The sequence below is a fragment of the Zosterops lateralis genome (assembly GCF_965231275.1).
Source record: "Zosterops lateralis genome assembly, chromosome: 1".
NCBI classification, from domain to species: Eukaryota; Metazoa; Chordata; class Aves; order Passeriformes; family Zosteropidae; genus Zosterops; species Zosterops lateralis.
The window spans coordinates 53,237,296-53,250,543 of NC_139762.1; the positions used below are offsets into that span (position 1 = coordinate 53,237,296).

Consider the following 13,248-nt stretch of genomic DNA (forward strand, 5'->3'; position numbering starts at 1 on the left):
GCAAGTGCTGGCTGGCTTGAAACTAAATGTCAAGTGACACAAATGGCTGCATTAATTTTATATCTTCCTTTTCATTCCTTCTCATTTTATTTTTTTTATTTATTCTAGAGTATGTAAACCAATTGGTGCCCAAGAAAGCATCTGCCTCAGCAGTCCAGAATCCAATCTACAACAACTTCTCTTTCACAGCAAACTCAAATGTCCCTACAGACTCCAGCTACCAGAATTCACACAGCACAGCTGTGGACAACCCCGAGTATCTCAACACCAACCAGTCTCCCCTGGACAAGACAGTCTTTGAGAGCTCTCCCTACTGGATCCAGGCAGGCAACCACCAAATAAATCTGGACAATCCAGACTACCAGCAGGACTTCTTACCGAAGGAAAGCAAACCTAATGGTCTTTTGAAAGTCCCCGCAGCAGAAAACCCAGAGTACTTGAGGGTAGCAGCACCAAAAAGTGAATACATTGAAGCCTCAGCATGACCATAGAGAACTTCTTCTTGCAGCAAGGCAAGCTGGATAAGTGAACTGTTGGCTGCTGCAAGAGTGGACTCTGGCTCAGAGCAAATGGCAACCGCAATGCATCAAAAAGCACCTCTGCTTTTCAGCGTGGGGCTTTGAAACTGCAATGCCTGTCTGATGGTAGTTTGGGTCTTTCCTTGCCCATTTCCATGTAATAACTGAGGCCCATAGCCTACGCTTGGATGCATTTTGGGATGGAGCAGGATCTTCCTGGACTGAAGAAATATCGATGCATTCCTTTCATTTTCAAATGGTAGCATGGTAAAAAGCCACTCTGGGATGAACTTGAGAGCTGTACACATTGTACAGTCAAATTCCTTTCTACATTCTGTATTTTTATAAATGTTTCTAACAGAATTTTTGGATCTTTTACAAGATCAGACTCTTGTACTGCTCGTCTGCTAAGTGTTGCTCAGATCACCAGCAGGAAAAAGGATTATGTTCCAAATCTCCTGGAACTGAAACTGTTATTCCAAACCACCAGATTTTTACAAATTGGCTCCATGTACTGCCTTTTGGCCCAAAGGTGAGAAGTGCATCTGAGGGATGTATGGGAGATTCTGCCCAGGGCAGCATGGAGTGTATTGGTCTGGGGAAAACTAGCACAAAGAGCAAAATGGCACAATGCATCACCTGCTGACCACTACTGCTACAAACTGACAAGGGGAACATGCCTCCAAGTCACCTATACATGATTATAAAGTGCTCACTAGTCTGTTTCCTGATGGTCAAACCCAAAACTTTTTTTTTGTTCTGATCCTTTATGCAGCTGTCAAGTTGTCAAAATGCCTTTCTTCTTCAACAAAACTGTTAAAGATGTTGCCGTAACTGAAAAATGAAGTGTCAGATAATGTTTAACAGACTTCAATTAAATGTCAAGGAAATGCAAATAGTGGCAAATTGGAGCACTCACAAGACAGACTGGAAGAACTATACTAAATTAAACTTGACTAAGGCAAGAAACACAGGTAGCTCTAGCTGAGCAGCTTTATTTCCCTTTTTAAGGAGGCTCAAAGCAGAAAAAATTCTCCCTTATACATTTGGCAAAGAAAAGGGGTGTCTAAGTAGTACACTTCACTCACTTCAAGGCAAAATACTGCCAGTTGTTGTCCTATTCTGGAGCAGAGGCTGGGGCTTGTTACATGTCCCTTTGGGGTTACTATCCTGGCAATGCAGGAAGAGCAGAGAGAATGAATTAAGGAAAGAAAGAATAGTCTGGAATGATGGAAAATACTACCTCCTTCTTTTGAAGTACAGGGTTGCCTGCTTCTTCTTTGAAATATGCAGCATCATCTTCTGGTTATTAGTGTGGTACAGGCAGGCGAGGCCAGGGTAAGATTTTGGCTTGATAGTATAAATCAGTCACAGCAGCAAAAGAAGCTGGTCTTTCCAGTGACCCATAAAATTATTCCATCACTAACATTTCTTATGAATGTAGGAGGAGGAAAGTGCCTAAACTGTGAATTTAGTCATTCCTTTAGATGCATCCCACCAGCAGCTTGGCAATACTATTTTAATCAAACACTAGATCAGAAAGCAAATTGTCATTTGGATATGAAGGCCCTTAACTAGTTGAATGTTGGCAACTTGCTTGAGGGTAGCATAAGCAGCTGACTGGGAGAGGATCTGTAGTCTATATTAAGTAGCAAGAAACAGTCAAATTTATGGTACTGCTGGGTTTTGAATACATCATTATGTGTTTCAGTTTAAGTATTGCATCTGAAGACCAGGATCAAGCAGCAAATCCTTAAAGCACTGTTTTTACAGATTTACTGAGGAAAGGAGACCTTCAGTCATGTTAAATGAGCCCTTTATTAAGTAACATGCATTAGCAGTTTGTATGTGTGCAGCTCATGGGTCCCACTACCAGGTGAAGTGGCATGTTGGGTCAGAATCCAGAGATTGTGCTGTTTGGTAGATGTGTCTCACCATGCCCAAGTCCCAGACACAGCAGTGTGGACAATGCAATGTTTGACCTGGATTATCAGTGGCTTGTATTTAAAACAGTAACCAAAATTCAGTTCCCCATCCAATTAGCAGCAGATTTCTCCTTGCATTCCTGGGAGCAGATTTGTTGTGTTGCTCTCACAAGTGTGCAACATGTGTGCACAGGCAGTGCTGCTTTTCCCCACCCACCATCCTGGCAGAAATGTACATAAAACTAAAAAAAGATCTTAACAGAATTCACAGAAAATTTTTCAATTTGCTGAATCTATTATGTCTCCAAGCAGAACATTAGAAAAACACATAGTGCATGTTCTCCCACAGAATCTTTCAAACACTACTGCACAAAGAAATTTACTGATTTCAATCTGTTTAATCTGTTAGCTAAAACAAGAAAGCCACTGAGAAATAGCAATCTCTACCACCAGCATTATGTAGCACAAATAAAGGTTAACACTTGCCCTTTTTAAACAATTCAGGAGGGATTCAATAACAATTCATTGCTAGAAACAAGGAGATTCATCTAAAAATTAAGCAATCTAAGTTTGAAAGAACATCTCTCTTGGAATGTGATGTTTTTGATGAAAAAAGGAAGAAAGAGAATGCAGGACCACCAACTGTTGATACCAATGTAGATTCCAGATTGGTAGGATCAACTATGTATTGTGAAGTATTTCTGGTAAATAGGCATCCTGCAAGCCATGATTTTTTAAGTTGGCAGCTCAGTAATGATTCAAAAGCCAGCAAAAAATAAAAACTAGGTAGTGCCTGCAGGGGCAGATACAGTGGCACAGGAAGCAGATGGACTGTGCAGCGACTGGCTGTGGCTGGAAGCACAGGTGCTATGCAGGGTGATGCTCACAGGGTAACAAACAATAGCAATATGCCAAATCATTTCCACCGTGATTTAAAAAAAAAAAAAAAAAAAAACAAACAACAACAACAACAACAACAAAAAAAAAAACCACAATAAACCCAACCACTCAACAAGTAAGCAGCAGAAATGTCCTGGTTTTTCCATTGCAGCTCACTGCACAATAAACAGCAAGGAGACCCCAGCAGATCATAGGCACTCATACAGGAGAACATGGTTAAGCAGCATAAATTAACATCCAGAAATAACTTGAAAGGTCAGCTGGAGGTATGGGTGGAAAAGGCTGATTTTAAAGACAGAGCTAAAGAGGGAAATGTAGCATTCTGAAGCCTCTTCTAAAAGCTAATAGTCTTACCACTTGAGAAAGATGAAATTTCCCTTTTTACTGTATTTCTCATGTATGGCAAAATAAAACACAAGTTAGTCCTTAACATCTAGCAGTAGTTATTACTGAACTCCTTTTGCAATAATAATTTAAGGCTTTTAATAACTTCAAAGTGTATGAAAACATAAGTCAAGAGTCTTCATCTTACTTTGATGTTTTCCAGTGATTGCTGAAATCCAGTGTCAGAGACTTTGATGTTTTCCAGTGATTGCTGAAATCCAGTGTCAGAGCACTTGATTTCATTGTGGGCCTTGGGTTGTTTTCTTCTGCTGCAAAGGGAGTTGACCTGGGAAATTTTCTTCATGTTGCAATTGATTCTGTCGAGTAAATTTATCCAGGGGCCGGGGCCTGCTTTTGTTCCCAGCTGACAGTCAACACTGAAGTAAGCTTTTTTAGAGAGAGCAGTTAGAACTAGATGGTGGTTTCTGGAATGCTTCAAGGTGATGCCCCATCCCACCAACCTCACCACAACTTGAATCCTGCCCTAGCATTAGAAAATGTGGTCCTGTGATTTGTTTGAAAGGAAGAGGCTTGTATAGGGAGAATAATGCCAGGGAAGGGATGTAGCTGACCAATCCATACCTGAGACAGCTGCTGAGTTTGCACAGGGACATCAGTGAGGCCACTGACTGTTTCTACAGGTACAGGTGCTCCTGTCCCTGCTCCCAGCTTGATGTGAAGGGGGTTGCAGAAATTGCTTGTGTGAAAACCAATGTTCATGGCATTCATGTTACAGGGGGTATCTCTTCTCTTCCCTGGGGGACGTGGTTAGGGTTACAACAATGTCACAGGACCCTAAACAGCTTGAAGAAATATCACAAGGTGGTGTTCTTGGTCTGTCTGCGGGTGCTCCAGGGTGCCAAGAAGACACTTTGCATTTCCAGACAAGCATTCACTTTTCACATTCAGTGTTGAACGTTTTCTGTTAGTATGACCACTGCCTCTCAAATGAGCAGTTACGGTACTCTGGCCATTGTTTCCCCCAAAGTTTCTCTATGAGTAAACACTTGAATCAGGACAAAGTATGAAAATGTACCTGTGTCCTCTTTCTTGGTGGAAACTGTATACTCGTGAATTTTCAGACTCTGTGTATAACACTTAGCAAGAGTGCTTTGTAATGTTTTATTACCACTAGTTCAAATTTTTATATTGGGATCCCATTTTCTAGCTTTCTTTTTATAAGTGTTCCCTCTTTGTTCTGACATACGACTTTCAAGGAGCCTTTTTAAATAATAAAGAAATAGTAGGAAAAAAAAAAAAAAGTTTATACAAAAGAAAAACTTGACACCTTCCAGTAGCTTGTCAAATGGGCTGCATTAGGACCAAAGATGTAACATCTTGTTTTCTTGCTTTAACGGAATAAGGTATTGATCACCACTTCCACAGCCTCTTTTTATAGAGAAGAGCTACAGAGCTCCACCCTTCATTGGGACAGGGTCAGACCTCCACTGAGCCAAGAGAGTTTGGCAGGAGGGTGAGGCCTGTCCATAGAAAACCAAACTGAGTATCAGGACCATGTATCACTTCAGGGCCAAACCTACAACCTCTACTCTGTATTACACTTAATGCAATATCTAAACAGAGACACAGCCAAGAAAAAAAGAAGCAAATGCATGATATTTTGGCTCAGTATCAGGAAAAAATACAATGATGTGAAGATGAGACACGATGAAGTAACTTTTTTGTATGAGGAAGTGTGTAGGCAGGCAGTGACACTTTAACTCTTTTGGTTATGTATTACTTTGATTATGCAGGGGAGTTGAAATCACAGAGCTTCCATGATATGCTTTGCTTTCTGCCATGTCTCCTGCCTACATTTGATGTCTGGTATTAGGCAGATCACCACCTCTATTACCATGGCCATAGTCTCATGTGGACTGAGAATTGTGGGTTGGTGCAATCCCTTCTTTTTATGCAGGGAGAGATAATTGCAGTCATAGCTGGCTGTACCACAGGTAGTGGTCAAGCTAAGCCCTCAGTAGCATCCAAAAATGGGTTTCCCAAGGGGAAAAACTAGTAATTGAAGACCTGCCTGGCAAAAGACACAGCACTTGTTGCACTGATAAAGTCAGCAGTCAGAAGGCTGAACACCTTCAGCCAAGATTTGGGGCTGGTGTTTCATTGACTTTGCTGTTATCTTCTAACATAGTGCAGATGAGGCTGTCTGGATGTGCAGCAGCACAGGTCCTGTGGTCTCTTTCTATCTCTCACTTTGAAGTAATGGATTTCTCTGATTAATAAGGTGAAAACCAGAAATCAAAAATTCCTCTAACAACTGGACTGGTAGAAGGTGTTGTTCCTACACAGCCAATACAGTACATCATTTCCAGTCAGGCTGGAATTTATCCAGATTCTTCTCCTTACCTCCCACAAGCTAGCTGGAGAATGTGCATTTGCAACCACCATCAATGTTATCCTCATATTTTATTAAAGGGAATAATCAAAGTAGTTTGTCTACAATGGTAGGAGGCTTGGCTCACATACCTACATTGCTTTTTTAATCCTACATTCCTAATAGTGTTCTCCTTGAAATTAATGGGATGTTTAAATTGATTACACTGAGAGTATAAAAAAAGGCTAATGTTGAGTGATTTTTGAAAATCCCTCACAATAATCAGAGATCCTATGGATCCATTGCCCATTTTAGGCTGCTTTGTATTGATGCAATCAACCGAATATGAGGTATGATGACTTGGTTTTAATAAACTGTCAAGCAATATATCCATACATACAGATGGTACCCTCACAGCATTGTAAAGTTACTCAACTATGAAAGCACTATTTGTAAAATAAGAAACTCTTGACTTTTATATGGTTTAATGGTTTATACTGTTGATCAAAGATTGTTTGTATATGAGCGATGAAAAAATGAGGTGTATATTATTCTTTTTAATTGTTTTTAATTTTTGGAGGACTTTTATTGTAATATACTGTTGTATTTGAGGGGAACAAAAAGCAGTGGCTAGCTTGTAGCTTGTAGCCAGAGGAGAACTCACAGTAAGGGTTCTTTTTTGATAGACTTAGATTTTTTTTTTTCTGGTAAAATTTGTCACCTTGGGGATTTATCCAGAGCTTAGAGAAGCTAGTAACAGCACTCTTTCTCTCTTCAAGACTCTTTGACTCTCTGCATGCACAGTGCAGGAGTTTCATAATGTGAGCAATAATACAGGCAAGCCTTGTGACCAATGGAAGTGCAATATGAAAGCCCAGGTGCTGCTTATCAGGGCCCTAAAAAAAGCTGCTCTTTTATGTGTCAGGTTCCCACTTCACTTCCATTACAAGAGCAGAAGCAGAGTGAAAGCAATCCCTCAAAAGCTGATCTATGTGGCATATGAAGCCATAGTGTTGGCCATTTCCAAAGTGTATAGCTAAGGCAAAATAAAGTCTCAACCAGAGTCACACTGATGACTTAAATTATTGTACTATACTAGGCAGGAAGAGAAATTCTGTTAGCAAAAGGAGCCAAATGAAGCCCCAGTGTACCCTGAGTATGGGTGTTTAATATCTAACTGGTGGAACATGTGACAGACAAAGATTAAAGGAATTGCAGGGTCTTAAGTGTAACAGAGCAAAATACACTGCATTGGCAAGACACTAAAGAAGAGAGGAGCTGGAACTGTCAGTATGCATTCAGCCTGGATAGGTCCCTGGTATCACAATTAGTAAATGAAATAATTTTTGTCTTTATAGATAAATTTTGTACACAGAAAAAAAAAAAAAAAGCCACAACAGCACCTTTCTTGTTTTCATCTTTCCATCCAGTCCCTTCCAGTATGTAGGCTGCATGTTTTACCAGCTCAACCTATTTTATGCAGAAATTATGTAGTCTTAATCTTCATTTTACTGGTTCTCAGAAATGTTTAATGAGTATTAATGCATGATATTTTTATTTTAATAAAAGTAATTAAATAAATATTTACTATTTTGGCATATGATTTCCTTCCCCCTGACTTTCAAATCAGCTGCCTTGAGAAGATTCTAGATAAGTTAGTAATTGCTCTGAAGAAGAATAATTAGTATTGAGAAGGAAATTGAAATACACATTGTACATCTCTGCACCTCCTCTGTGAAGATCAGAAAGCAACTTGTAGATTTAAAAGTCCTTATCAGACAGGAAACTGCTGTTGTCTGTATCTGACAGAGGCAGAGCATTGCCTCTGTATTTACCCCAGAGAGGTGAGGACCCTGACTTGCTAAATCCCACTTTCAAAGCACCAAAAGAGAGGAACTTAAAACCAAGAATGGTATAAGTATAGAAAGGCGTGGGTGTTTGGGAAGGATGAGCATTCAGAAATTCCACTGGGTTCAGTGCAGTCAACTTCAAATAAACAGAAAAGTGACAGAGGGTGCAAGAACAGAAGACAGCCAAAGAAACACAGCTGCAGTTTACCCTCCCTATCTGCCTGCACAGGATATGGCAGATTAAGATAAGATATAGAAAATTGCTATTAAAAGATAGGAGAGGAGTACAAGTCTCTTCAAGAGGCTCCATCATTAATAACAGCAGCCCTAAGGAAGGCTTACCCTTTGGCACTCCTGACCTCAACCCAGGAAAACAACAAAGCCAGTCTTTGGGGAACTATTTGAATGCCCAATAATCACATCAGAACACATCAGAAATGTACAAGGGAGCCAGTAAAAGATAATGTGGCCTGAGGAAGCCCACAGCCACAGCTGGACCACCTACCATGGCACCTGGGACAGACCCACATGCCTTCTACAGCACTGAACATGGGAGGGCTTCACCATCACTCTTTGAGACAGTCACATTTCAGCAGTAACTCGCCACAAATGGCCTTGTTCATTCTTGTCCTAAAGCTGCTGACTGGGGCAATGCTGCTGCAGCAGCATTTGATAAGGGGTGTTTGTACCAGGCATGGGTTTGGCAAGAAAGGGGGCTTGCAATTGCCAAAGGGAAGGGGTGGGAACAGCAATGGAGGTGACTCAGCTTCCTTAGAGCAGCATTATGCTTGCTATCTGAGATGGGCTCAGTTCTTTTGTCAGCACCCACCTGCATCAGAGCCATGGCAGATCCCCCATGAGGGAGGGGTACCATGGCAGGCACAAAGGGACATGTCCTGCTCAGGATGCTCAGTGGGGTGGCTGATCTTGCTTCCCACATCATGAGGTGGCCTGCTTGGAGCCCATGTGTAAGTATAAATGGAGGAAGTAAGCCCCCAATCCCACAATGTGAATTATTGTTGTTTATTTGAGAGAAGAGCTGGAATTGCAGATCAGGTGGTGCTTTAAATTGTTTGTTGGGAATTGAAATCTCTCTAATAAGCACCATCTGTGTGAAGGTCAACACCAGAGCTCTTGTTGCAGAAATCCTTTTACTTGAAAACCTGTTTTCTTTCTAAAGAGAGCAGAAGGAATGTTATTTAATGTGTGTGTGCTAACCTCAGGGACTGCTTTCTTCAGTGAGTTACAGCCCTGAAACTGAACTGGCTCAGAAATAGCACAGTAAGTGTTGATCATCTTTATCTTGTATTGTATGTATGTATTGTATGTTTGCACCTTTTTTTCCTTTTCTTTTTTAAAGCACACAGACTTATGGATTGCACTAGACTTCACTGGACACTGTCTCTCTCAGACAGGAGCAATGATGATATGGGAGATGGATATCCTTGTCTCACAGACAGCTGTTATTTAGCAGTGTTTGTCCTGGCACTGATTTAGCAAACCAAAGTACAGCTAGTAAGGGTTGCAGCTGGTTGTATAGATTCCCATCTAGCTCTTGGAGCCTGTACAATCATCAAAAGCTGAGGATCTCTGTGAGAATTTGCTGGTTGTGGGTAAGAAATACAGCAATGTGTAACCTCTACTGCTGCCCATGGAGACCAGGCCATGCCAGGTCAAACCAAGCCTGGCTAGGCATAAATGTCATGGGAATGCAACTCTGGCACAGCACAGTGGTGAGATCCTTCAGGCACAGCCCTTGCCCCTGTGGCCAGACATCCTATGGGGCACTCGTAAAACACATCTGCAGCTATTTGAGATTTCCAAAAGGAATCCAAGCTTGCAAAGCCTCTCTGGGACTATTCCTATCACCCCTGCTTCAAAGAGCACCAGAAGGAAAGCTAATGGTGCCCTCTCTTGGAAGGAAGAAACTCTGTCCAGAGCACACATAGCTTTAAAATAGGTCTCCCAGCAAACCAAGCTGAAAAAATGAGCTTGCGTAGGAGTTTTATTTTCCAGTCCATTTGGAGTACAGGTTCATGGTACATTTAATCCAACCTACGTATGGGATGCTGCTAGAAAGGGTCGCTGCACTGATCCAATGGAAAATTAATCCTTCTCTTTGGCAGCTTAGTTTTAGCAGACTTGCAAGACAATTGCATGCACCACAGAGCAGACGTCTGACACGGCAATGTACATGCAAAGGACACAACCATACCCCTTGGTGACAAGTGTACAAGTGACAGCATCATAACAAGTGTGACATCCTCCTGCCCTCAAAAGCTCTTGTGCATGTTACTGTAAATAATTCTATCTCCCCAATTCTCAGTTACTGGGTTTCTTCATGTCTTGCAAGAAAAGCAATATTGTGCAGATGAGGCTGTGAAGAATCTTAAAGTAATGCAAATGGGCTGTGTCAGAAGAAAGAGATGTAGGCTCATGTTTGGTTTGTGATCATTATACTGCTGGTAGGGAGAATTCTTCATACAGCCTTTTTGTATCTTATGGGAATGCTCCAGCATGGATTTAACACAATGCAGAAGCAAAAAAGCTATTTTCAGTAAATGGCAATTTTAGAAAAGCCATGGTTTTGCCTAATGCAAACGCTGCCTCCATATACTTTTAAAAATTAGTGTACTAGCCCTTGGGGCTTCCTAATGCAAGATTATTTCTAGTACTTGTTTTATTGGTTTAGAATCCAGTGGGGATCTGCCTAAGAAATCTGGCCACTTTACATTTTGCTGCTGTGAATAACGATGTTGGAACAGAATTGTAAACAAGTGAGACTTTCAATTATTCTTGGGTTTTGAGTGCTAAGCTAACAAACCAAGCTTCTATCAGGCATGAGTTGTATCAACAGTGGAAAGTAGCAAAATGTCTGTGCGCCAAAACCTGGGAACTTTAGGAGCAGAGAGCAATGGACATGCCCCTGAGGCAAGTGTCTATAAGCAATATGTAACAGAACAAGAGCGCACACACAGTTGCTGTCCTCCCAAAAATCAGGCTGCTGTCCCATATCAAAGCCTGATGAGGAAGACTTTGTGTACCTACAAGGCCTTCACCACCACAGGGGAGGCAGCAGCAAGGGACACCTTCACAGTCACTTGATGGTCAGGCTGCCTATAATGGGCACTTGAAACCAGCACAAAAAGGCAGGCAGGCACCAGGCATTTCCTGGGAGAATTAGTGATCTATATGTAATTAAACCAAATGTGATTAGGCAATAGTTATTAGAGGTAAGACCAACTCCAAATTCATCTTTGTAAGCAGCCTTGTCAGCATGCTAATTGCACTGGCTTTCTAATACTTCCCTTCAACAGAAACTGGTGCAGATCAATAGGTCACTTCTCCCAGAGGAACAATGCTCACTGGAAAACTTAAAATAATTATTTAGCAGAGATGAGGCTGTTGAAATACTGGTAGCTGGGCCAGCTCCATCACAGGATTTCCACCAAGGTGGTTTACAAGGGGGAGGCCAGAGGAAGGAGACAACAGGGTGTGGGTGGGGCTATCCACACACTTTCAGACTATCCAAAGAAACCCTGAAGAGACCTTGAAGAGAGGTGACCTTGTCTGCTTCACAGTATGTGACTGGTATTTAGTCTTACAAGGGCCCTGGGAGGTAGGAAAGCTTGTTACACACAGGTAATAAAAATAACATTTTTTTAACTTTAAAAGGAGTGAGAGAAAGAAACAACCTGGCCTAGTGTGGGATGGCCTAAGAAGAGGGAGCAAATAGGTGTTGGCAGGACTGTAAAAGGCTCTCAGGATAGAAGAAATGCAAATTTTATAAGGATGAGAAGAAAACGTGAGTGGACAATTGAGCTAAGAAGAGGTGTGTCAGAGACTTGGGAAAACAGGTATTTTCTTTAAAATACATCTGCAGCAGAATTTGGTCATGGTTGAGTGACCAAAGGCACATATACACAAAGAGCATCTTACTTCCTAAATTATTAGCTTGAACCCTTTATACATTTGGTTATTTTGTTTTGGAAGAGAGGTTTGAGCCCTCTGGAGATGTTTTGGACAGGATTGGATAGATTTGCTTCTTGGATGGTCTTTTGGACTCATATTACTTAGTGGAGGACAATGTAGCAAGGGGCGTATGGGGCAGTGCTGCAGAAAGAGAAGTGACTGTAGGTCCTGCCTGGAAGTGAGAAATGTGTACCAGGAGACAGTTTGGAGGATGTACCTACAAAAGACAATTTTTGAACCCATGCTTACAACTTAAGCTGAGGTGATGCCAGCCTTTTATACAGTTTCTTTATCAAAGGGCCAGTGCAATTACACAAGTATTAGCTCCGTTGCTGAATGACATATAGGCTGCAGGCTGTTCTGTTCATTGCGTGTTTCTTAGCAAGGTTTTGTAGGTACTTAGCACAGTGAGGTCCCTTTGAAATCAGACCCTTAGATTTTTGGGGGAAAAAGATCCCAAGTGTGCTTTCTGAAGAGATATGCTGGATGTGTAGTCTTCTGGTTTCACATTTCCATGCAAAAACATTTGCACAGTGGGTAGAAGAAGCCACAGGCACGTATATATATCCTTTTGCAGGGTGCAATATCCTATTTTGCAAGCCTATCACCTGCTTACATAGAGAAGGTATTACCTCAAGGAGTCTTTAATGGATTCAGAGATGATATTTTGTCCTCAATCCTGGATTACTGTGTATTGAAGTTATCATTCAAAATATTTGTTTAGAAAACTTTCTTGGATGAAAGACTGCTGTTCTATTAAAATCTATTTCAAACTCAGTTAATGATCACGACTCAAACTTATGCTTTCTCACACCAACAAAAAAATACCTAGAGGCTATCAGGAAATGAATAAATAGATTCATCATAAACTGAGTTATCCCAAGACCATGGACGCCTTCTCTTCTACGTGCTTTCATTGAGCACCTACTTTTTAGCCACTGGGAAGAATCTTTTTCTATATGGACCTTTGGTCTGATAACGTCCAGACAGAATTTTAATAATACTGATAGAAATTTGAGGGAAACCCTGGCTCCAGCTACTCTGGAAGCATTTTTGGCAGGTCGCTCCTGTTCACCAAGCAGAAGAGTTAGTTCCTGGTGCTAGGGCTGCTTCAGCTCTCTGCTAAGTATAACACAAAAGGGTCTGATTGGAAGCCTGCTGGTTTACAGCCACTGAGCCAGCAGGGCTTTTTATCAGTTTACAAATTTATGGCTTGTCTTCTGTTATATTGATCATGATTTTTGCCCTGAAATATCTAATGAAGACACTCTTTATATTGAAAACATAAATATAGAGAAACTGCTTACCCATATGTGCTGGAAAATCAGTGCTCAATAAATTAATAGTGATAATTTATAATATAATTT

At 41.1% G+C, this 13,248-nt stretch overlaps 1 protein-coding gene across 5 annotated transcripts in view; it reads left to right on the forward strand.

The window, feature by feature from the left end:
- Window positions 1–485, forward strand: part of EGFR (epidermal growth factor receptor) — a gene marked incomplete at both ends in the record, with an annotated part of 150,427 nt that extends 149,942 nt beyond the window's left edge. For all 5 annotated transcript variants that reach the window (XM_083876660.1, XM_083876658.1, XM_083876657.1 and 2 more), the window contains one exon: window positions 109–485. In XM_083876660.1, the coding sequence (XP_083732786.1) occupies window positions 109–485 (377 nt within the window). The remainder of the gene's footprint in view (window positions 1–108) is intronic.
- Window positions 486–13,248: the final 12,763 nt, after the last annotated feature.